The 27,209-nt window shown below is 28.2% G+C and overlaps 1 protein-coding gene across 4 annotated transcripts in view; it reads left to right on the top strand.

Moving 5' to 3' along the window:
* The first annotated feature begins 5,382 nt into the window (after positions 1-5,382).
* LOC100210173 (uncharacterized) overlaps positions 5,383-27,209 on the top strand; it is a 133,301-nt gene continuing 111,474 nt past the window's right edge. For 3 of the 4 annotated variants that reach the window (XM_065801791.1, XM_065801793.1, XM_065801790.1), the window contains exons 1-7: positions 5,383-5,727; positions 11,182-11,229; positions 11,676-11,813; positions 19,532-20,021; positions 21,336-21,405; positions 24,809-24,971; positions 25,085-25,201. In XM_065801791.1, coding sequence (XP_065657863.1) covers positions 11,202-11,229; positions 11,676-11,813; positions 19,532-20,021; positions 21,336-21,405; positions 24,809-24,971; positions 25,085-25,201 — 1,006 coding nt within the window. In that variant the 5' untranslated portion in view covers positions 5,383-5,727; positions 11,182-11,201. The remainder of the gene's footprint in view (positions 5,728-11,181; positions 11,230-11,675; positions 11,814-19,531; positions 20,022-21,335; positions 21,406-24,808; positions 24,972-25,084; positions 25,202-27,209) is intronic. The other variant, XM_065801792.1, reaches the window with a different exon arrangement.

Below are 27,209 nucleotides of genomic sequence, written 5' to 3'. Positions count from 1 at the left end.
TGCTTTTTACAAATGTGACTACATTCTTTAAGATTATGAAATAAAATACCCAAATTCTCCGTGAGCGAAGGTCTGTTTGTTGTTTCATTGTTTACTACAGCAGTATCCAAGTTAGTAGTATTCTTGTCATCCCTTTCTTCTCTGCCAGGAAACTGGGGTAAATGATCTGATTCAGAATTTAGTTCTATAAATTCTTCTGTTTATTCCAAGACGACAATATAATCCGAGTTTTTTCCTTTTGCATCCTTATCATGTTGTTACTCTTTTTATTTTTTGATCCTTAGGCTTTTGTTTTGTGTTTTGAAGTTTAATATAAAAAATAAAAATGATTTTTCAATAAATTAAAATTAAATATTTCCGTGCAAAGAATATGTTTAAGTTAATAGCGCGTCTTGTTATTTTTTAATAATAGATGTTTTATTTATTAGAGGTCGTCAATAAAGTACGTACGCCAAAAATTTTGAAATTTAACACCCCCTCACCCCTGTTGCCATGCATACTTTTAAGTTTCCACCCCTCTTAAAAAGTATGTACGTTTTTCAACCACTCCGCCCCTAACGTTTTTTTTTTCAATAAAAAAGCTTATTGAAAAAAAAGGCGGATGTACCTTAGATAATTTATACAACCCCAAAGCCCTTTTTATTTGAGGCACAGGGTCCCAATTAAAAAAACGTCTTTAAGTATATATACAAGTATTAATTCTAATAAAGTTAAATTCCTTGCAAGCAATGTGTGGGCTTGGCCGAGAGGTTAAAGATATAAGCTGCGACTGCGCGGAGTTCGAATCCCGCTCTCAAGCCATGTTGCACTTTTTTTTGTTTTAATGACGGATCAAATAAAAATAAACTATACTTAAGGCGGAAATTATTTCAGGCGCCCCTCTTCAGTAAGTCTGTAAAAAATAAGTCTTACGCGAGATCAGTAATATTGAAAAGAAAGCCTAAAACCCAGTGCCGCGGATAGGCTACCCATACCCCTTAATTGAAGGAGGGGGAGGTGAAGAAGCAGCAAATTTTGTGCCTTTCTGCTAATTTAAGGAGCTTTTAATTTTAGCAAAACCTAGCGGTAAAATTTGGAAGATTTTGAGTCCCTAATGACACATTTTGTTAAGGGGACCTCCGTCCCATTAGGTACGGCACTGCTAAAACCTGTTTTTTTTTATCGACTCAAAAAATAGATTGCCTGATATACTCAGGGTTAGTATATAAGGGGTGGCATGTGTGCGTGGGCGCCATCAGGATTTTTTGATGTTCCAGATAGGACACTTTCACACATTGTGCAAACTCAAAACTTAATTATCTTTATACCTTTGCCAAATGAGGAGGCCTTGCAAAAAATTGGGATGGCGGGGCAAGCTATTTAGGGCTTTTTTGTTCCCCGGCTTCCGCCATCCCAATTTTTTGCAAGGCTTCCTCATTTGGCATAGATATAAAGATACTTAAGTTTGGAGTTTACATAATGTGTGAAAATGTCCTATCTGGAACATCAAAAAGTTCTGCGGGCGCCCATGCATGTGTGTGCGTAGAGGAAAACTATACCCTCTACTCCCTATACCATACATCTTTTTATGTTGGCAAACTAGGATCTTTAGTGAGAATTTTAAATTTTTTATTGATTAGCTGGTTAAGTGTGATAAATTAAAAAATGGAAGTACGTACTTTTAAATTGAACCCTCCCCCTCCCTCACCTTCATACGCTTTCGTACGCTTTTTGAAGACCTCCACCTCCCCATCCCCCCTATGAGCGTACGTACTTTATGGACGACCCCTTACTTTACCAATTTTACGTTTTATTATTTTATATAGTAAACAGAATTGTTTATTTTTAAATTAAACTTTATATTTACGGAATTTATCAAGGGGTTTGGCGATAAGAAATATTAGACTTCTTCTCGACCCTGCTACTTATATATCTTGTTAGTAAATACAGATTGTATGTATTTACACAGCAAAATAAAAAATCTTGAACTTTTGAACTTGCATTCTCTTCAAATTTTTTATCAGAAGATGTTATTTCTTCTCCTATGGATATACCACATGTTAAAGTTGACGATTCAATTATTATTAGTTTTTTTAACTTTGTATGTTCACTACTTTGTGTTTCATCATTCAGTTCGACATTGTTACCACCATTCTGATGTTCAATTTTTTTTTTTTTTTGAAGCTAAGGACGCTACAAAAAGATTCTCTGAGGATCTCACTGTTTGTATATGTATCTTTTTACCACCATAAACGGATATTTCATGACTGGTTTTATTGTAGCTATATATAACATACAAAAATTCCATTGTGATTTCACTAAGAAGATCATTATGTAGCTTGCACTGCTAAAAACGGACCAAACAAAATTAGTTGAACTAATGTTATAAAATACCATTTCTTAAAAATTAACTGTTGTTTTCCCAAATATATTTTGGATTTATTTGAGCATTTTTACTACGACTTGTGAAGGAGAACGTTCCTTTTCAATAATGAACCGAGTGAAAAGTTATTTAAGGGATGAAAACGGATCAATAAAAGCTAACAAAACTTGTTCTTTGCTTTATTGAACACAATTTAATGAAAAATCTAAATTAAGATCATTAAATGCTTTGCAACTAAGAAGAAAAATAAACAGTTTTCAATATTTAAAACAAATACAAATTTTAATTTGTTTTAGTTTTTTGCAACAAACTACTCTCCGAAGTACAGGACATATAAAGTACAGAAGATAAGAAGATCAGAAAAACAAACACTTAGTTTTCTATATTTAACACAAACACAGTTATAAATTTGTGTTTGTGTTAAAGTTTTTTTGCGATAAGCTACTCTCAAACTGGCAGTGGCGGATCCAGAATTTTTTTTTTGAGCGGAAAGGGAGGCGAGGGAGATTTTGAAACATTTTTGTATTTTGTACCAAATTTGCGTATCCAAAAAAAAAGTCTTTAATTTCTAAGATGTTTTAGGACTTTCAGATTTTGATGAGGGAGGGGGATGCACTCTCCTCCCTCCCCTCCCCATCCTTCCCTGAATCCGTCACTGATTTGGCAACAAGTTTTTTTAAAAAAGTGTTTGGCTGGAGACATCCCTGTTATTAACTTTTAATGTCTGAGATTATGTTTTGCGCTTGGTCTACGATATTAATCAGGCCCTGTGTATATCTCTATAAATCTCAACACTTGCATATGTAAAGAACGCTCAAGGTTAGAATTGAAATTTGAAAGGAGAGCATGCCCTTTGTAAATGGAAACAAGTTTATAAAATGTGGTTTGATTAAAAAAATTTGACAAAACTTTAAACTTGGTAAGTGGTTGAAATAAGTATTGATTTAGCAGCACGCCAGGCCGTTCTGTGATGAAAGTACTTTTTAGCCTTCAAATAAAAATAATCTTTCAAATTACGGTTAAGGTGTTATAGTAGAAATAACGTTTGAAGTTAATGTAAAACGGGGTTACTTGGGACAATTTTAAACGTTGAACAAATGTAGGGCTAAGTAAAAAAGTTATTATTTCAAACAAAAAATGTCAAAAATTGGGTCTGTGTGTTTATATAACCACTGAGTTTGCATTTTTGTGATTTATATTACTTATAATTAAAAATAAATAAAAAGTTTTCGCTTATATTTGACACCTTTTAGCTTTTTCGAAATAAAACTGAAACAAATTAAAGTATCTATTGTGTTAATAATATTAGGTCACCTAACACCTGACCTTATGCAAAGAGTGAAATAGGACTGATGAAAATTGATAAAACAAACATATTATATGGAACAAACATAATTTTGAATACACTTAAAATGTGTCCCAGTTAAAAATTGAAAAAAAGCACTCCTAATAAACTCTCATCCAACTATCACAAAACAATGTTCGCAAAAGCTCAAGCATGAATCAGCTGTGAAATATGGAATTTGAGGTAATGCCAATCTTACAAACTCAAATCACTCATTTTTTACCAAGTAACACGTTTTGGGTTAAAGCGTTCCATGATTTGACTACACGGTTGGTGAGGCAGTTGTTTCTTTTTGCACAGTTTTAAATTGTGCTTTGAATTGTTTGTTATGTCTGGAAACTCGAAAACTGTACTTTGAAGTTGACGTTAAGCGACCGCGAAGTTAACTATATCGATTTTGGTGTTAGTTTTGTATTGTTCAATAAGATCTTTTCTTCTTTTTTTTTTATTGATTCTTGTTTTAGGTGCCCCAAAGAAGACCTAACAGTTTTGAGAGCACCGCATTTAACAAGGAAGTTCACGCCTTCTTTCTTACCAACGGCGCATAGTATGTCCAGAACATATTACGCGAACCCTGATAAGTACGAATTGGCATAAGTGCGAATCAATGTTTTCAAATTATTTTGGCGCACTTATTCCTGTTTTTTTAAATCTTTTTGGTGCACATATATGTTAGTTCGCAAATATGTCTTGCACTGATGACAGTTCAGACTTATGTCAAATCGTACTTATGCCAATATTATATGTTATTTATGGAAATTATTTCGGTGTACTTATGCCAGCTGAAAGTATGCTTTATGAAATTCGCACTTATTAGTCTCCCGGTTTAAAGATAGAAGTTCGCTAACACTTATCTATATAATAACTTTATATGTTCCGTAAGATATATTGGTCACTCTAGAGATCAGTGGTCGCTAAGTGTTGGGTAAGTGTTTTATGGTAGAGATGTGCGTATTGTGACTCGGTATCGAACTTGCTCGAATTTGGCTATATCTTGAGCTAGATTTGTTGATCATATCTAGAACATGCATGGTGGTTTTTACGACGAATTATTAGGAATAAGTATTGATTTAGCATACTTTCGAGGTTATGATTTTATGAGAGGTTATGGTTTTACTTTCAATGTTATGACAAGGCTGGATTATTAAAATATAAGCATAATTTTAAGTGACAAGATTGGATCATGAAAATATTATTTTTTAAACTTGTTTTTATAAAAATTTAATTGAATTTTTTCAATTGAAAGAAAATTAAATGTAATAAAAATATTTATAGAGATTATTTTGACAAAAATATCGATAAATTTCAAATAAAACTATTATTAACTATTAATGTAATAATAATAATAATTGAAAAAAAAATATATATAATCAGCAAATAAGAATTAAGTGTAATCAACAATTATACTTAGTCATCATCAAGTATTTGAGAAATTTGTTTTTTCATTATAAATAAAAAAAAAGACTAGCTCGTCCCTCCTCCAGCGTTACATTAAAAGAAGTATCAAACGGTAAATTGCATTTATTTTTACGAAAAAAAATTTTCTGTTTAAAAGAGTAATATAGGATAACATTAATAAAATTCAAATAATTAATGGAAAACAATGGAGAAGTGCTTATTTGGCTAATTATAGTTTTTTCTTAGGTTAAGTAAAGGTGTAATCCGTTTTCTGATTATTTTAGTGCAATGTATAACAATTGAGGTTTTATAAGTTATTATCTTAGAGAACACAGGGTATCTAAGTAATTGTCGTTCAGTAACATTGTTTTCATCTAATCCCAACGATTAAATACTTTGGAATCTGTGAATCTTTTAATATGTTATTGAGATTTTAAAATATTAAAGCAGCAAATAAGCTAACCTACATTTTTATCAGTAAATAAAAAAGTTAGAAAACAATTTTAAAAGTACGAGAATTTAAACAAGTTAACAAGAACCCCAAAAAAAAAGTGACGAAAAAAAGTAACGACGTTTTGAAAAAACATAACAAGCGCTTAAATCTTGACAAAGGCATTAAAAGGTACTTTCGTTTTTCCATTCAAGAGTATAAAATATAAAAATAAAAAATATTTTTTTTTTTTCTGCCTTGGTTTGTCTCTTTCTGTTTTGTTTTTCTCTCGCCCGCATAGTTTTAAAATATTATATTTTATGACATTAAATTTAAAGTGCCAAGATATATAAGCAGCGTAATATAAAATTATAAAAATAATTTATACAATTCAAATAAATATTTAAATACAGTTAATAAAAGTTTAATTATTTGAAAAATAAAAATGTTTCAAGAAAAACCAAAACTAAAAATTTTAGCCGAGACTTATTTTGATTAATAATTTACCCAAAATTCAATCTCATAAAAAAGATTTTCGATAATGTCTAAATTTACACTATATAAGTATGTAATAAAATTTTTTAAGTTATATTAAAAAATCTGCAATTGAAAATATACATTGTAATTGCAACAAATATTAAACTGACTAAAAGTATTTATATAATATAACTTCAAAATTTATAAATATTTTATGATCATATTTAAAATATACTGGTGATTATTATGATCTTCTTTAAGTTCCTGGTGGTAAATTGACAAGCGACAAAAATTTCACACTACATTATTGTATTACTTGTTCGAAATTATGTAAAACGCTATATTATTATTATATATTAACATTATTACCTTTTTATTTTAACTTTTGCTTGTGGTTATATATTTATATAAAGCTACGATATTTAGCTATTGGTTAAATACATTGTCGTAATGTTATAGATATCTACAATAAAATAATAATGATCTAAGAAGTTGTAGCATGTACACATACCACAACTTTTAGCTAACGATACCGACTACTTAAAGATTTATAGTTATTTTTTACCCAGCTACAAAGCTACGATAGTAGCCTAGGTTTGCAAGCTATAGGTTTGTTGAAGTGTTGTAGCTGGCTACATACTTTTTGTTACACACAAAGCTGTGATTTTTAGATATCGACAAGTTCAATCATTTTCATAAATATATTGAATCCAAATACTAAAAATCGATTTTTTTTAGATGTAAAATACAAAATAAAAAAATAACGTGGGGAAAAGAAATTACTAAAAAGTTGCTAGCTATACGCTAACTGATCGCTGGCTCATTTCCTACCAGGATAATTTATAAGGTTGCAGGTACCATATTTATAAGGTTGCGGGTACCATATTTATAAGGTTGCGGGTACCATATTTATAAGGTTGCGGGTACCATATTTATAAGGTTGCGGGTACCATATTTATAAGGTTGCGGGTACATATTTAAAACAAAAAAGCAAAAAACTGTTTCAAGATTGTTTCACGCCATCAAACTATTACTGCGCATCATATCAGGCTAAATTATTTGGGACAAAACTAAGTCACTAAACTTTTTTAATGTAAAAAAGCTAACAATTTTGAAGCAATTCAAAACAAAAAAATATGTAAGCAGTTGACGTATCCCGTAATCCAATGACGTAATGATGTAATGACATCAGGCAATGATAAAAAGTAAATATCGAAATAATTGTTTAAAAAATGAACTCTCAAGTAAAACATGTTCTGGTAGATTTACAAAATTATTCAACTGAAACACCAATTGTTTTCGAAATAAATAGAAATTTAAATATTTCACCTAACTTTATATCTGCAGATGAAACTTTAACATGGTGTAAAAGTTTAAAATACTTGCCACTATTCACTATTAAAGAAATAGATAACTACAGAAAAAAAAGCATAAAACAAAAGTATTGCAATAAAAAAAACATTTGAAAGAGGTAAAAAATTTAAATCTGAACGCTATATATCATCCGGATAGTATTTGCACTTCATATAACCTAACGTGTATCATAAGTAAAAGCAAAATGCAAAGCATGCATGAAATATGAAGTTCTTGATTTAAAAGTTCATATTTAGCAGATTGACTAGCTCGTTTAGAAAAGCATATTGCTCGTACCCTGCTGGAAATAATGATTATTGTAATCACTTTGTTATTTGAACTTGCAGAATATTCTTTAAATTCACTTGAGAATGTACATGAAGAGATTGCTTGTACAAGTAAATCAAGGCAATGGGACATTCCAGGTCATAAAACTAAAACAAACAAAAATCCTGTTATGTTTACAAATGCTCAAAAATTTGAATTTAAGCGTGGCATTAAGCCTACTTTACATGATCCAAGGCAAATAAAATGTAAAGAAGAAACTTTAAAAGGAAATATTTACAATCTAAAATCAAATGTTGCTTTTTTCAATAAAGATATTGGTATTGTTCATTGCGTACCTGACATTTTTAGTTTTACTAAAACATCATTTGGAAATTTTCCAATTGGTTCTCCTTTATCTTATCAACTCCAGATAAATGAGAGCTTTGAACTTATCACTAATATTGAAAAACTTAAAGCCATTTCTTTTAATGTGTCTAGTACCCTACCTCCTTTAAATCTTGGCTTTTATAATAAAAATCATAGCAATATACCTCGCAATTGGGAGCTTAATGAGAAACAAAAAGACTTTTTGTTATCGATAAAACTATCTTCTGAACAAAGCAGAAAGTATGAAGCTGATACAGTTGCACAAAATAAAAATAAGCTGTGGTTTAATCTTAGAAAACATCGCTTAACTTCAAGTACTTCGCATAAAATTTATTTACGCAAAAGACAATTTGAAACTCTTGCTCATCAGTTAATTAATAACACACAAAAAGTTGATTTGCTTAATTTTATTCAAGAGTCTTTAGACCACGGGCTTGCTTATAAGCCGCATGCACGAGAGAAATATATTGAAGTTTTGAAAAATAGATTAAATCACAATATTTCAGTTAGGACAACTGAAATTTTAATATAACCTAATTTGTTTTGGTTATCTATGAGTCCGGATGGTCTTGTATATGATAAAGAGGTTAAATATTATTATAGTTTAATTGAAATTAAATGTCCTAGAATGAAAAAGCACTTGTCTATTTCCGAATGTTTGAATGACAATGATTTTTACATTGGACTAGACAATGGACACCCATATTTAAAAAAAGGTCATTATACTGGTTATTAAACACAAATACAAATGACTATGGGGTTAAGTAATTCCCAGTTTTGTGACTTTGTTGTGTACACATTTAAAGGAACTGCTATTATGAGAACACCTTTCGACAATCAGTTCTTTTTTAAATTAATTACAAAGTTAAATGCTTTTAACATTAACTATTTTTTACCACAAGTATTGGACAATAATGTAAATACTAAAGAAAGTAATATATAACCCTTTATATATAAATAAATGTTTTTACTTTTGATTTTATCTTTTGATAAGTGGTGGCAAAAAGTTATATAAAAGACAAGTTACTCTCTGTAGTTGGTTAATTGAACCATGAAACACCAAAGGAATTTCATTACTTATTTGGCGAAATACTTTAATCCTACGAATAGCACGTTCTACATGAATTCTTAATGATGCAATGGTTTGACTTTCTGTAGCATCTTCTTTACTTAGCTGTAGTTGTCCATTGAAAAAAGATGGTATATTTAATTTAACATTGATTGTGTTTGAATGGTCTGAAATGGTAAACCCACAATCAGCATTAACTGAATCATTTTTGTTCCATAGTTCTTTATTAAGGAATCTTGATCTTACAACAATTTCTTTGTCAGAAATAGCTCCACCATAAAGTCGACTTATAAAAGTTATTGCTCCTGGAGGTTAAACACCTAATAACCCTTTTTAAGTTACATGATGTTTACAACTAGAGAATAAAGAACTCTGGTGTCTCAGTGATGAAGGATTCTGACAATACAGTTCAGTACAATCAGTAATGCATCTTGTTGATGGAAATGTCATCTTAAAGCTTTCTGGCATAAACTTATTAACTTGTTCGCATGAAAGCGATATAGGTACACTTCCCAAAGTAAAAAAATAGAAAGTTTGTCCATGTTATTAAATAACGAGATGTTGTTGATTTTGGAATTTTAAATAACCAAGATGTGTGCAAAATTGTAAATCCATTTTTTAGCCACACTAAAAAATTAAATAACTAATTTTCTGTGTTTAATTTTTTTTTTGAACAATTTTTCGATAAATTTTATTTTTTTAGGCGAACATCGTTTTTGTACATCAACTTGTTTTTTAAATTCAAAAATAGATGGAAATGCATTTCCATCTATATATTTATCTACATCTATAAAGAAGCATTAATGCTTCTTTTTTCAAAGCTTTTCTGCCAATATTGGATAAAAATTAAATGTCATCATTTCTAAAATGAAGCTCGCATACTAGAGTCGTATCCTTAATAACAAAATTATCATTACCACCATTTCTTCTAAATTGAGAAATAATTTTTGCCCACTTATTTCGACGAGCAGTATTCTTGGGTATTTAAAAAAATCCAATTCCTGACTTTTTTTTCTTTGAAAATTGTAAAATGAACTTTTGCATTGTGGAATACAGCAATAAGCTCCGCTTCCTCCTCCTTTATTTAATGTAGAATAGGCAAAATCACTAACGTTAATTTGAAATAATTAAAACTACAATATTCTAATGTTTAAGCATTATCATTGCCTGATGTCATTACATTACGTCATTGGAATGCAGGATGCGTCTATCAGTTTTTTTTTTAAAAAAAAGCCAGAGACTTTTATGATCTTGACGTTAGTAATACGCGAATAAATCAAACAACAAAAATCATTGCAAAATTTCTTTTCATTCACGCGAGCATATTACTTTATTATTACTAATAAAAAATACTAATATTATATTTACTACAACCTTAAGTTCATGTGTACTCTAATAGACTGCATACAGAAAGTAAAGAAGTCGAGCTTGAAGTCGTATATCCTAATAGAAAATATCTAATAGAAATTATTTAGAAACATAAGTAATAACATGATACTAATAGATGTATGTAGATGATTTAATTGTAGTTTATCCCCTTTAAGGTTTATAAAAGCAAAAGCTCTATATTAGTAGTATTGACTTTATTACATTATTAACTCTTCAAGCTTTTATGTAAACTATACGCCATTAAAGGTCAATAAAAGGACGTTTGCTGTCCACCAAAGATAACTTTGGTGTTGCAGACTTTTGTAATTAAAATGTTTTAACAGTTTTAAAAACTTTGTCAGATACACCTTCTACGCCAGATATAAGATATCTTTAAGATATATTAAGTGAGCTTAAGGAGACAAAGAGAGCTTGAACCTTCCCCCTCCCCCATCTCTCTCCCCACACACACTCACATACACACGCATAAATATACACATGCATGGAGACCATATTTAGTTTATGATACATAATATCATAGTTTATGATATAATAATGGTAAACAGATTTTTCCATTTAAGAAAATATATATAGAGAATCAAATATAATTTTTTTTTATATATTGTTAAAGCATTTTTAAATTTAAGTCCTTTTTAGTCTTTTTTAAAAATACTAATTAGTTTTCTTGAGTATGATTTTTAGTTTTTTTATCACTTTTATTATAGCAAAAAGAGTTGTTCTAAAAATGGGCGACCCACATAATTCATTTCAAGGTATATACAATGTTTATTTTTATTTTGTTTAGAACATAAATTATTTATGATTCCTTTAATGCTTTGCTTTTATCATTTTGTAATAGCTAACATTTGCATCATTTATATTTATTTTATTAACACCCTTTATCTTATTATTGTCATTAAATTATTGTCATTTGTCTATCTTTATTATTGCAGAGATTGTGCCACTCCACTTTTAAACCCGTGTTGTCGGCCATTAATAGTCATCCTTTTTTTCACTGTGCATCACTTCCATTAAAATAGTTATATTAACATTTAATATACATAAGTAATTCTACACCATTTGCAACGACACATCCATAAGTTTCGCAACAAGTTTATAGGATAATTTAAGAAATATTATAAAACTTATTACAGTTATAAAATGTTTGTTAAAACTTTAATACTGTTTACCAACTTTTTGCTTCGTCTTATGTTTTCAGGCGCAAAGAAATTTTCTTATACTTATTATTCATCCAGTAATGACGCCATTGATTGGTTAAAGGCTAACAGCCAGCTACTTCTTGATATTCTAAAAAGCCCAAAAGATTATCTATGGCAAAAATGTTCATTTGTACTTGGTATGTCAAAACCTTTCAATTATTATATATTTTATTTTTTAAATAATTTATGCAAAAGTGTAAAATTGCAGAATAATTAATAAAAGAAATGTTTAGACAATGGAAATTCAAATTTTAAAAGTGTGATAGATTCAAGTAAAACTCTATTTTTATTATGGAATAAAACGTTGAGGCGAGTTTCCACTCATCCGTTTTCCTACGGGAACGGGAAAGGAAAACATAATTACGTGAGCATGCGTAATAAAAGTTTTTATATGTCCGAAAGAAAACTGCGCATGCTGTTTACTATGATTACTTTTTCGTTTCCTTTCTCGTTCCCGTGGAAAAACTGGTAAATGGAAATTCACCTTTATTACGTTTGCGTGATTGTGACGTAGAAAATATAATAGTTTGAATACAAAGTTTTCATTTTTTTTTTCAGTATGATATAGTTAAATAGAACAAAAAATACTGCTGCGAAGGAAACTACTTTTGTAATTCGGTTTACAATACACTCTAAAATTAATGTAGAAATTTCCACCTAAGGGTAGGATATGTGGTAAACCTTAGTAAGGTTTTTATATTTCTATCTTTTAAGGTAGAAGTTTATACCTTTATGATAGAAAAGATTTTTTTATGACAAAAATCTATATATATTGCATCTCTTTCCTTAAGATAGAAATATCTACTTTTTTTTTCTAGAGTGTATTGTTGTTTTTTAATAGAATGGTAATAAGTACTAATATTCTTTATGCTCCAATATAAAATAAAATAACAGTTATTAAAATAATTAACATTAAAGATTGTCTAATTACTATTATATAGACCCTTCTTTCATTGCTTTTTTTTTTTGCAAATTCTTTAATGATAATGTCGACATCAATGTTATCCAAGAGGTCGTTTTCTATGCATATTAGAGAAAGTTGATTCAAACGCTTCAGTCTCAGTCCCATTGTGCTACAAAGCTACAATTAAAAAATTAAAATTTTTTTTTTATTACGATTGTGCAAATCAGGCCTTTTTTAAAAAAGTCTAATAAACGTCTGGTAAATTATTGTGCTCTCAAAGATTCAGTCACAAATATAAGCAAGATTTGCAAATTAAAACACATAACATATAATATATGCTGTGTTTTGGTTCGCAATAACATATATTGTTAATTGATTCGCGATAAAATATATTATATATAACAAACATATATCATATAATATAATAAAGCAAGTAACCAAAGACCCTAATTGTGCATTCGGAAAGTTCAATCCGAAATTTTAATAAACTTTTTCGAAAGTTAAACATGCCAAAATTATGAATATGATCGCAAATACTTTATTCCATTCATTCCATTTGTTCCATCAAAAACTTATCTGCGCTAACATTGGTTTTAACTTATCTGCGCTAACATTTTGCTGCATTTTTTGTCGAGAATCTTTTATGTTTAGTTTCTTTTATGTCAATTTGTTGAAATTTTTCTCAGTAATAAGTCTACCATGGTCAGTCACGTAGGCTTACAAACAAAGTTTTTTAGGTTTCATTGAGACTAATCAAATCACTGTTACTATATATACATACATATATATATATATATGTATATATATATATATATATATATATATATATATATATATATATATATATATATATATATATATATATATATATATACATCAAAGTTATATCAATCAAAGTTTATTGACAGGCTTAAGGCCCAATATAATAAATATACAATGGGTAAAATAAAGTGGATTAGAATAAAACAAAGATTAACGCACTTGAATATAAACAAAACCCAAGAAAACAAAATAAAAATAAAATAAAGATAAGAAAATAAAGTGTTATAAATATAACTCAGCTCTCTATTTAAACATCAGTGGAGACTGCAAGAACCTGTCTGAGTTAACAAAAGCTTTTATGACGAGGTTCTCATTATTCTGAAGCAGTAACAGTGAGGAGTATTGTTGCTTGCGAATAACAACATTAAGTGAATGGGCACCATTTTTCACAAATAATTCACTTGCACTGTTCCATGTTGGCTTGTTTAATATCAAGCGAAGTGCATTATTATATGCAACACATAGGCGATGGAATGAGTCTTTTCTCCAAAGATACCACAGCTGATGTCATATATATATACATATATATATATATATATATATATACATATATATATATATATATATATATATATATATATATATATATATATATATATATATATATATATATATATATATATATATATATATATATATATATATATATATATATATAAATAAAGAAATATTATCAGGGATTTCATTAGCCTCAATGAAATCTAAAAAAGTTTTTTTGGAAGTTATTGGAAGTTTAGACTGGTAGAATGAGAAAACCCGATGCAGGTTCCACTTTGTTTTTTGGTTTTGTTATTTTCTTAGTCGCGTCCAGTTTTTTTCTTCTTAGTCTTAAGAAATAAACGCAACTTAAAAAAATCTATTTCTTTCAAAGTTGCGTTTTACAAAATGTTTTCTGAAATAAAATAATAAATAAAAGTAATCAAAAAATTTGAATATTACTTTCAAGGAAATAATCAGTAATTGAATGTGTTGTATGACATGGAGCATTGCCTTTTGTAATAACCAGTTTTGATCGAATGAATTGCGTATTTATGAGAAGCGCATTTTCCAATATATTACGATACCCATGCTGTTTAATCTTCTTTTGTAGATTTTATGACTTCTAACGCCTGACCTATTAATTTTCTCATCACCTTCCATCTCCTTTATGATATCCACATGATATCCTTTATGATATTTTATGATATACATTATTATTTTTTTATTTAAATTGTTAAATTATACCCATTGTACAAATAAATATAAAAATGCAGACTTCATCATATAAATTTTTTTGGATTATCATTTCTCAAAAGAATTACTCGAATTAAAAAGACAAGTGCGTTTAAACTTTCTGTAAATGGTGTGTGTGTGTGTATATATATATATATATATATATATATATATATATATATATATATATATATATATATATATATATATACATATACATATATATATATATATATATATATATATATATATATATATATATATATATATATATATAAATTATGTTAGTTTATTCTACAAATAGAGTGCTCAATGTTCTTAAAAGAACAGAGCAATATTAACTTAGTAATGTTTACATGCTTCACCATCAGTAGGTTCATCAGGAAGTAGCCTGATGAACCTACTAATGGTGAAACATGCTGTTGAAGACAACTAAAAATTAGATGAGTGTTTTTGCTAAATTCTATATATATATATATATATATATATATATATATATATATATATATATATATATATATATATATATATATATATATATATATATACATATATATATATAAATATATATATATATATATATATATATATATATATATATATATATATATATATATATATATATATATATATATATATAGAACTATATATATGTATATATATATATAAATTAAAATAAATAAGTATATGTATATATATATATATATAAATATATATATATATATATATATATATATATATATATATATATATATATATATATATATATATATACATATACATATATTCCATCTCATTGAGAAATGAGCTAGCAAATAGCTAACTATATAGTAACTTGATCGAGATTACTAGATATCGGAGCTTTGCTGTTATAGATGTTACTTCGATATAGTGTTAGCTACATATCGTAGCATTATAGCTAGCAACAACATAACAATAAATCTGTAGCTAGATGATAGCTACATATTGATGCTTGAATTAACAATGTTAAATTATTAACATTTATTATGCATAGAATTTGGTTGTGTGGTAATTTGGATTTGTGATTTATTCATCAAGTAACAGTCTTGAGCTTTGTTTTCAACGTTTTCAATGCTTCTGTTTGTGTCATATGCATATTAACAAATTCCGCGAGTTTGCTGTTTTGTAATGTTAATTTATCAATATAAACAGTTTCAAAAAAAAAAGTTGTAAGACCTGGATTGTCGTGGGCGAACTGAATTTAAATTTAGATTGGTGTTTTCGAGGTCATTATTATGAAAAATATTCTTAATTTTATTCTTCTATCAAACTTTTTGATAGCGTCTGCTTATGTTTTATGCAGTATATGTTGTCTATCTAAGTCCTATGAACAAACTTTTCTTTCGGGCTTCGTGAGTAGGAGGTTGTCTGAAAAAATTTGTGATGGTTCAATTGTCCTAACCCAATTAGCAACATTGGTAAGGAAGGAGGCGTGAACTTCCTAGTTAAATGTCCTTCAGCAGTGCTTTGAGATAAGACCGTAAGCACTTCTAGGAGCATCTTAACAATCAATAAAAATTAAAATGTACTTCATAAAATATTTTTTTGTTTAATCTACTGACTATTTTATTATAAAACATAAAGTCTTTGTAATTTATGGAATTAAAAAAGTGTTATCGACACTAGATAAACATTTTAAACACTGAAATCTGTTAAAATTTTTCAATATAAAAAAAGTTTCCTGCTATTTATAGAGAGATGAAAAAGTTTCTGTTAAAAATGTATTTGAAAAAAAAGCAGGACTGTTGCTAGACATGTGCAGCCGGTGCACCGCAAAGGTGACACATTTTTTATTAAGTAAGCATACTCAATATAATGGTTATATACAAGCAAGCTACATTTTTTAAATCTCTATTTTTAAGATAATATGTACTCTGAAAATCACGGTTGTTTTGAATTGTATATCGATACAGAAAGTTTATTTAATTTTAGTACTCTTTATAGTATTTAAAAGGTACCAAAATATACTTGGACAAAAGAGTTTTCACTCGCAAAAATCTCAAAACTTCAAATAAAGTTCAATAAAGTTTATCTGTTGCTAATTTAAAAAAATAGAAAAAAATAATGTATTTGCTAAAGTAATTGTGAAAAAACATATAATTGTGTTTCTAGTAAAGTTTTATTATCAAATGACGCAACCCAGCAAACATTGTTTTAATGGATTTGCAGTAGACCTATATAGGGGTTTCATTGGAGTTTTGCTTATCGGTTACTTAGTGGACCATTAGTGGGAGCCTCTTTAATGGACAGTCGATAACTTTTTGACGTTATTAGAGACTATTAATCGGCTAACCACTTTTACCGGTTGTCAATAATGGTCCACTAAGTAACCGATTAGCAAAACTACAATGGACCGCTCAAAATGTCTACAAAGGTCCGAAACTCCACCATAGAATGTTTGCTGAGATCATCATTACTTTAATATATGGAATCATTATTACTCTAATATATTATTTAAAAGTCTGAAAAGAAAAAAATTTCAACCAATGCACTCATGCATTTTTCAAAATCAGCAAACAGATTATTCTTATTCTGAGCCTGTAAAGAGATTCTTTTTCAGAAAAAAACTTTTTACTTTTTTTTTTGTTACCGCCAAATTTACATCACTAATCATAGTGATGCAAATTTGGCGCCAATATATTTACATCACTAGTCATAGAAATAACATCAATTTTACTTCATAGAAAGAACGAAACCTTTTTTTTTTCAAGTTTAAAGTTGCTTAGTTTTTCAATTTTTTAAAACTAATCTTAAGTTATTTTATATTATATAAAAACTAATTTTCTTTTTGTATAAGAAAAAAAATGACAAAGAAGAATATGACAAAAGAAGTCATATAGGACGAATGTGTCATTCAAACCCAAAAAAATTCTTAAAAACAAACATTGTCTATTAAGAGATAAAATGAATTGTCAAGAGTTTTTTTATATTATTATCTCTAATAAAATTTTCGTGTTGATTATGTTTGTATTTACACAGAACTGAGGTGGTTGTTTAAATCCAGTTGCTTATAAACGAGTTGCTTGGTAAAATAAATTGTTTACAAATGATTTATACAGTTTATTTTTTTTAAATTATTTTTAACACAATTTATGTCACAATTAAAGTATAAGATTGCCTTAAATGACCATAAATTGGATTAAAAAGAAAAAAGCTCATTAAAAAGTATCATTTCATTTAATGTTTTTTGATAAATAGTTTTTATTTGAGAATCCTTTAATGCCAATTTATTTATTTAACAACTTAGTGCTAGTTTAGTAACTTTTACAAGAAATGAAAATAAATTTAGGAAAGGCACCATAAAACATTGTTAATGTAAAGGTATCTTAAGGGTTGCGGAACCACATTTATATGGTGAAACAGTTACTACTAGAGCTACATTTTGACAACAAATTATATCATTTGATATCATTAGGCCTACCAGGGTTGAATTATGTGTTATTTTGAAGATGAAGTAATTTATTATTTTTAAAATTTCTACGTTTTTAGGTACATTGTTAAATGTGTCTATCAGTGAGTTTATTTTGTAAACTACAATCCATATGCATTCATTCTACAATCATAGGCTTGATTAAAAAAAAATTGAAAAAAAAAAGTTTTTTAAACCCATTTTTGCTGATTTAGAATTGTTATTACTTTTTATACTTTTGTACCTGGAATTTATTTAATGTTCAAAAAATAAATATTTAAAAAAATTATTTTACAAGGAAGCAATAATAAACATTTGAAGCTATAATTTTATTATATTTAATCCGTAGTTTTAAAATTGTGTGTTTTTGATAGGTTTCCTTTGATGCCATTTTGTTAATTTAACATTCATTAAAAAAAAAGTTTTTATCAAAATAAAAAACTAAAATAAATAACAAATTGCAAAATAATTTTTTTTTTTTAATGTTCTTGTAAAGAAGAATTATTGTTTGCAACAAAATGACAGTTAAAATTCAAAAATATTATTAGGAGTTACCATATAAGACCTGGAACCAATTTTGTTGTTCCTGTTAAAAGGATGATTTTTTTATTGTTTCTGGACTAAATCTTTGACAATTTTTATATTCTTGTTTTAGGCTAAACCTGTTTCTTTCGAATTAAGAAATGTTATAGTGTGTTGTTAGTTTAAAACTTTTGTATGTGAAAAATTTTTAACTAACAACACTATAACCTCTTCTCTGATTAGACTTTGTATGAGACAAAAGTCTTATTAAATGCTATTTCAATCATTAACTTATTATTTTTGTTTTTGAAAATATGGTTTATTATTACCATTATAATTGTTATTATTAATATTGATATTTTTAATGCTGTTATCTTATTGATGTGATTATTTTTATGATTATTTTTGTTATTACTATTAAAAAATTCCAAGTAATTATCAAAGGAAAATAAAAAGCTTGTTGTTGTTGTTGTTGTTGTTGTTGTAGTTGTTGTAGTTGTTGTTGTTGTTGTTTTTATTGTTGTTGTTGTTGTTGTTGTTGTTGTTGTAGTTGTTGTTGTTTTTATTGTTGTTGTTGTTGTTGTTGTTGTTGTTGTTGTTGTTGTTGTTGTTGTTGTTGTTGTTGTTGTTGTTGTTGATGTTGTTGTTGTCATTGTTTTACAGCATAGTTATTATTTGTACAAATATACTTACAAAATAGAGTGAACAAAAAAAAAAAAAAATTATATAATGGTTGATTACAGTTAAAATTTGAAAGTATTATTTTAACTTGATGCTTCTTAATGTTTAAATATCTGTTTTGTAAAAAATATTTCCATTTGAAAGTATTATTTTAACTTGATGCTTCTTAATGTTTAAATATCTGTTTTGTAAAAAATATTTCCATTTGAAAGTATTATTTTAACTTGATGCTTCTTAATGTTTAAATATCTGTTTTGTAAAAGTTATTTCCATTTGATTTTAAGCCCCTGGAGATGATGTTAGTTCTCAACCTAAGTGGTTTCAAACTTCGAAAACATTCCTAAACCATTCATGTCCAATTGATGAACAGCTTGAAGTCACTAAAAGTATAAGCTATCTTCTACCAGAAGATTGTGTGCTAGAAGACGGCTCTATTTCAGAAATAACAGAATACACAGACATAATTTGTAAAAATAAAGTTAAAAATATTTATTATATTGTATCGAAAGCTAACTTTGGAACAGGATACAGCATTATTCAAGACTTTCTTATTACACATAATTTAAACACTGGAGCTCAATCTTGTTTAAATGGCTACTGTATAGAGTTTGGAAGTAAAAAGAAGAAATTTAGAGAGGATTTAGAAAATATTCTAAGGTCGTACCAATCTCAAAAAAAGTCAGCTTCCAAAATTTTATATTTAAGCAAGTCTTTGTTAAAACAATATGAAGATAAGGTTGTTAAAAGACTTAATACAAGATCAGTTTATAGAAGGTATGGATATATTTTATATATATAAATTTTTATTGAATTCACCACCTTGATTGTAATGGCCTTTTCTGAAAGTTCCTGGAAAGTTCACTACAAATATAGTGAAGTAAATCTACCACGAATGTAGTGAAAAGTGGCTACTACAAATGTAGTGAAGTAAGGCCACTACAGCCAAGGAGGATTCTCATTTTTAATTTTTTTATATTTTTAATTCTCATTTAACTCTAAACTGCAAAACCTGAACCTTGTTAAACAAGGACACTGCATGAATAAATAGGTTAAACAGTGTAATTCAAAAGATACATTTGGTACTACATAATAAAGGTACAAAAATTTGAACCTTAGATCTCTTAATTATGAGCTGAGTGTGCTCACACATAGCTATTCTACTACTGCAAATCTACTGCAAAAAATAAAAAATAATAAATTTTTTTTGATTTAAGTAAGTTTCTTTTTATTTTATTTTAGTCTATCAGGAACATTTGAAACATTTAGTCTCATTTAAAAATCAGTTGTTGTCAACTTGAAATTCAAGTCATTGTTTGTTAACTGGGTAATAAAAGTGTCTTAGATTTTATTAGATAAGTTAGTGCATGTGAATCAGAAAACTGAAGATCCCATATTTCTTCTAAAATTTAAAAGGTTTCTTTAAAAAATATTTTGTTAAAATTTTTTAGTAGACTCACCTAATTTTATCAAGTATATTATAGTCAGGCAGCAAATTTATTTTAGGCGTTTAAAAACTGCTGTTGTTTTTCTTTTTTTAAATTTCATTAAAATCAATTAATTTAAAATTAGTCTTTCTGATAATAAAAATTATAAAACATATTAAAATATATTTTTTTCATGTTGTTAAACAAATTACTTAATTGAATAGTGTTGATCAGTTAAAAAGTGTTGATTGGTCAATTCGTAAGTATAATTAATAAATTGAAATCATTATAAACATGTATACATTTTAAATATAATATAAGCTTTGAATATTTTCATAATTATTATCTAAAGAATGATAGTAACTATAGGAATATTGGTTTTTTATATTGTGCCACCATGTTTTCATATTGCGCAACAAATATGTTTTCAATGCAAGTCAAAAATCTCTAAATAAATAGAAAAAATATAAGCAATTTCTAATAATTAATATATCAAAAAAGATTCCTTAATTGTTTTATTTCTTATTATTACATTATACTATAATTTTATTATTGTTTGCTTTTCTACTGCAACAAATAAAATACATAGAATAAATTAGAAGTAATACCTTTAATACGGTTGGACAATTTCTATTTTGACAATATATATTTTTTAATTTAACAGACGTTTGTCTCCTAATAATTCAGCACTTAAATTGCACCAGAATGAAGATGTTAAGCCTAAAAAAAGAAAGGTAAATTGTATATTCTTATTTACTTGTAGTAGTATGCAGTAGGATGCAGTTGTATGTAATTTGCTTTTTACAATCCTATATTATATATATTTTTTTATATTTCATAACCATATATATATTTTTGGTTTGTCTTTTTTCTAGCTTTTTTTATCATTTTTCTCTTTATCATTATTTGGTTACATCTAAAACTTCTGATTGTGTATGAAGCAGAACCTTTTTTGATAATTCTAAAACTTCCAATTGTATATGATGTACTTCATTCTCTTTTTTTATAATACACAGTTAGTAGAATTTTGACCTAACCCCAACGAAAACACCCAAAAAAATCCTTTTGAGGGATGATAGTACATACCAATAGGAGTTCATAGCAATAAATCTTAAAATCAGGGATTACCGTCTGTGGGACTTTTTTTGCGTTTAAAGTTCTAAATTAGAGTGAAAGTTTTCTTTATTTTCCGAATTCAATAATTAGTTTTACAAAAAACTTTATAAAACAAAAAATGTTCTACATAAAATTCTAAACAACTCTTATCTTATTCATATTTTCCAAAATTTGATTAGTTTTCCTTGAAAAAACATTTTTCTATAAGTTCGAATATTCTTCTTCAACTTCATTGGGTTTGGCTTGTTCTCACTTGATTCTTTGACATTTTTATTCTTTCTTGTTACCTTTCCTTTAGTTCTAAAGGAAACTGAAAAAAAAGCTTTGGATTATTCTTTGAAATCATTTTTGATCTGGGTTTTCCCCCAAATTTATGTTTTTTTTTAAGGTGCAACTTAGCAATCTGTAGCTATAACTTACCATTGACTTGCTGAGACTAGATTTTTTTGCTATTGTATTCAATGACACAAGAAAGGAGATGCTTGGAATAATCAGGATTCTCTGGATTTCTTTTGTATCTGTCCCAGAAGGGCTTGAAATTTGAGTGAAGAGCCTCAGTTGCTTGTTCGCTGAAAAGTCCTAGTCCCATATTTTTTCTCTTGATGAACTGAGGAACATGATGAAAGACAGCATGTACTTTGGGAGTAATAGAGACTGGAAGATCAATGTAGCTCTGTTTAAAGCTTTCAATTTTTGCTTCAAAATCAGGATCCAAAGTGGTTCCAAAACAAGATGTAACAACATCTTTAAACAGAGACAAAGTTTGAATAAATCCATCGGCTTGTTTGAAGTGCTTTTGCTCTGCAATTTGCTTCAGGCAATCTAATCCTCTCAGCAGCTTAAGGCAATCATTTCCATTAGAATGGCCCCCATGGAATGGTTGAATAGAAAGGTGCAGTGTGGTTGGCCATTGCTTTGCATCTGGCCAAAGATCGCAGAGGTTTTTAAAGAGATGGTTGACCACACCAAGAAGTAGATGAAGCTCCATAGGTGGGATGGCTTCCAGCACAAGCATGTCATCATGAAAATTAAGCAAGGGCAGATGAACAACATTTTTGAAATCTCTCGACTTGCGAATGTCACCACCTGATTTCATGAACTCTGCGAATTGCTTCCGAATTTGACCGAAGGTTCTTGGATGGCCACATCTGATGAGGTTTGTGTTCTCTGCCTCACACCAGCAGCAAGGGTGTTTGCTACTATGTGATTGAATTCCACAGAGAATGTTAGCAAGCTTCAAATCACAGGAAATAACCAAAGAGTCTAGCAAAGACTTCTCATGGATTTTGATGAGACCAAAAATCTGCTTGACATTCTGGTAAGTTTCAGGTGTGTCTTGAGAGAGAGCAACAAGCATTTGCTGCTTGACACTTGTTGCTTTGGCTGAAAGTGGAGAAGTTAGTTTCATGTTTTTTTGAACAGGACTTTGTGGCTCCAACTCATTCTTTTCCGGTTCAATGTGAGTGAAACTGACCTTCAAAAATGATCCACCCCCATCTATTCCCAGCTTCAAGATGACTGAATCTCCCAAGTTTCTTGAAACTTGTACGTTGACACTGAGTTCAATGAGACTATGGCAGTGCACAACCTCCCTGGTCTGGTTGTCTTCTGACAGGTTCATGCTGCTAATTTTTGTCCTGGTCTGCTACTTTTTGTCCTGCCTGAGCAAATTTCAGTTGAAAGTTGGGACACCATTATTGGAGAGTCCAGTGTTTTGCTGAATGTGAACCATATCCTGAGTAGAAAGCGGGGTTTTGAACAGCTGTTGTGCTACTGATGCCCCTCTTCGCAGTGGAATGGCTTTGCCTCCAGCTTGTTGAGTTAGACGAATTGTTCCATTAGGAGATGAATCTTTTGAAGCATTAACTGCTGAAGCTACTAGCTTTGCGCCCTTTCCATCAGCATCAGCAATTTTTTTCAAATTTTCTTGGCGAGTCCCCGGTGTGCAGTTGTGAGGGAGTCCACAACCAATTAATGAAAGACATTTGGTGCATCTCTTTTCAACGCTCTGGTTTTCAGGCTTGATTGATTTTTCAGAGGAGTCCTCAAGTTTGTTCGGAGGATGTTGCTCCTTTCCTCTCAGTTTACCTATTTCGCAGATCAAACAATCACAAATAAGTGATGAGCTAGTTGAAGGCTTTTTTGAGATGTTCTGAAAGTTGAAAAGTGTTGGAACTTTTTTTATGGAGCCATCCAATTTTCCAAGTTAAAATCTGCAGTTGACACAAATTCCTAATGGAACCCTGTCATCATTGAAGTCTAAATCAGGTTCAATGAATTGAAGAATCTTTTCCTTTGCTGCAACTGTCAGTTCTCTATCACTTTTTTTCATGCACACAACACATACAGATTTTCTGCATTCATCATGTGTTTTTGATGCATTAGGCATTTTGGTCATAATGAGTCAAAAGTTAAAGCTTAGTCAAGCTTTTCAAGTGCCATTTCCCAAAACAAAGCGTTGTTTTTCCGTGCGACTAGATGAGATCGTCAAAAAATCGTTTTTCAGTGTGACACGATGGTTGTAAAAGATATTTTTTCAGCGTGACATTATGGTAGACAAAATGCCGATTTTTTGTCTCGAATTTTGAAGGTTAAAAACGTGTTTGTGTGAAAATATGAATAAGATATGAGTTGTTTAGAATTTTATGTAGAACAATTTTTGTTTTATAAAGTTTTTTGTAAAACTAATTATTGAATTTGAAAAATAAAGAAAACTAACTTTCACTCTAATTTAGAACTTTAAACGCAAAAAAAGGTCCCACTGACGGTGATCCCTGATTTTAAGATTTATTGCTATGAACTCCTATTGGTATGTACTATCATCCCTCAAAAGGATTTTTCCGGGTGTTTTCGTTGGGGTTAGGTCAAAAATCTACAAACTGTGAATATTTTGTATTATTATTTATAATGTCTCTGATTTCTATAATTTGTAACAATAATTGTTCTAATGTGTTAAAGTGTTATATATTAAGAAAACAAAGTTATCAAAAAAAAAAAGAAAAGTTAAATTGAATATTTTAGGTTATTTCTGTGCTTGGAGTTCAAATTAATCAAAATTACTTACGAGATGCATCTCTATCACCATGGAGTCATACGAAAAAAAACATCAAAACAGAGATGAAAATGGAATGCAGACAATTTTTCCAACCAGTTGAACAAAATTTAGCTGTAAAAAAGAATGAAGGTAGGATAAATACATTTATTAAAATTTTAGATGTTCCTAAAATTAATTATTCATTCTTTTTAAATCTTTTGTTTGGCATATTTTCCTTTTCTGTTTGTTTGTTGTTATTGTAGATTTAGATGTTAAAAATAGCGAATTAAAAAGGAGCTTCAGAAAAAGAAAAATAGAACCTGAAAATCTTCAATTTCTTGGTGATGATAATTTATTCAGAAAGCAAGGAATTTTTAAAAGTAATTACTTTTTTTTTTATGTCAACTTTTTATTGTCAAGTTACAATTAACTATTGAGGAGTTTTTTTCAACATTTCAAAAAAAAAAATGTCTTGTTGCTTTGAGTTTATCATTTTTCTTTTTGAAAAATTGCTCTTTTGTTGTATGGAATGTTTTGTTTGGGAGACAAGTACAACAGTCTTAATTGATCAACACTGAGAATGCTTTTATTTTCTAATTTGAGAAAATGAGTGAAGTTTGAAGAATGAATGAAATTTGAAGAACGAAATAAAAAAAATGAAGATTAATAAAGATTGAGATTCATGGAGTGATCATAATACCTGAGCAAAACCCTAATTGTGCTATTTCTAAAAATAAGAGTGCAAAAATCTACTTTCAACACGAACCTTTGAAAAGTGATGTTTTTGTTTAGAACTGAAAAAATTTGACAAATAAGAACTGAAAAAATTCAGTACCAATTTGTCAAATTTTGTTTTGTCAAAACAAAATTTGACAGATTGGAATTTTTTTTATTTTCTTTTTCAATAATTTTTTTTTTTGGTTTAAAATCCAGTACTACTAATTTAAACTGCAAACTTCAATTTAAAATTTTTTTTAGTATGCTGTTGTATTCCCATTATTCGTCAGAATAAAATTACCTGGGTAATGGTTAATTTTAAATTTACCCTGGCATTACCCAAGTATAATCTGGATAATTTCATCTAATACCTCTTCTTGATAATAGCAACCAAGATGAATGTGTAAATTTTGCCATTTCAGACAAAAAACTTGTTTTTAACAGAATAGAATAAAAAAGTTTCATAACTTTAATTTTTAAACTTTGTTTCTCTATTAAGTTTTTTTGCAGAAACTTAATAAAGAAACAAACTCTTCAAAATTGTAAATCTAATCTCATCTATGTTGTTAAGATCTTTTGCTATGTTTATAATGGTTGCTATGGTTATAATGGTTGCTATGGTTATAATGCTTGTAACTTAAACTACACACTGCTTACTGCTTGTTACTTCCGATAAGATTAAAGTTAACTTGATATATTCTGATAATCAAACTCTAGTATCATTAGCTCCATTTAAGTCCCTAAATAAGCACAGTCTTGGAACCTCTAATATATTTAAAGATCTTTACTCTACCAAACTCATTAAAAAAATATGTAGTATTTTTTAATATGAGAATTGGTTGATATCCACTGAATTGCTTGATATCCACTGAATTGCTTGGTATCCACTGAAATGCTTGATATCCACTGAAAGTTTGAAAAAGCCTACACTTGGGCTAAGACAACAAACAAATAAACTTATTTGGTTTTAAATTTTGTAAGAATGTTTATTAAATTTTACAAAAAACATATGAGAATCATAAATACTTTTACAACTTTTTTTTAAGTGAGTGCGTTAATGATTTTAACAAATCCTTGCTTATGTTTTTCTTTTGACATTTTTAACTTTATTAATTTTTTGACAAGTTTCTAGTGATTTTAATAACAATTTGTTTTTTGTTAAATTTCACCAAAGGCAACTATTATAAGGCTTTATGTTGTTTAACTTTCTTATAAATAAAGTAAATATGTTGTGAATACAGTTTCTATTTATTTTAAAGTGTAAAAGTAAAATCAGAACATTGAAAAATAACAATTGATGTTTTAATTTAATTAATTTGAAAAGTTTTTAAATTCCTCTCCGATTAGATAGGGAATAAAGTTTAAAATAAAAATGTTCCAAGTGAAGTGACAGACGCTTTTGGAGTATTTCTATGAATTATGATATTTTATGATATTTATTAATGAGCCAAGGCTCATTAATAAATATCAAAAAACTTTTATAAGTAATTATAAAAAAGTTTTCGAATGATCTTCAGTTTATTGGGAACTTTAGATGTCGGTTATAATATCTATATTTGTATATACATACATATAATTATATATATATATATATTATATATATATATATATATATATATATATATTTATATATATAAATAGATATACATATATATATATATATATATATAT

Source organism: Hydra vulgaris, chromosome 07 (genome assembly GCF_038396675.1).
Source record: "Hydra vulgaris chromosome 07, alternate assembly HydraT2T_AEP".
Classification (NCBI taxonomy): domain Eukaryota; kingdom Metazoa; phylum Cnidaria; class Hydrozoa; order Anthoathecata; family Hydridae; genus Hydra; species Hydra vulgaris.
The sequence above is the reverse complement of the archived record's forward strand: the minus strand, read 5'-3'. Positions and strand labels throughout refer to the sequence as shown.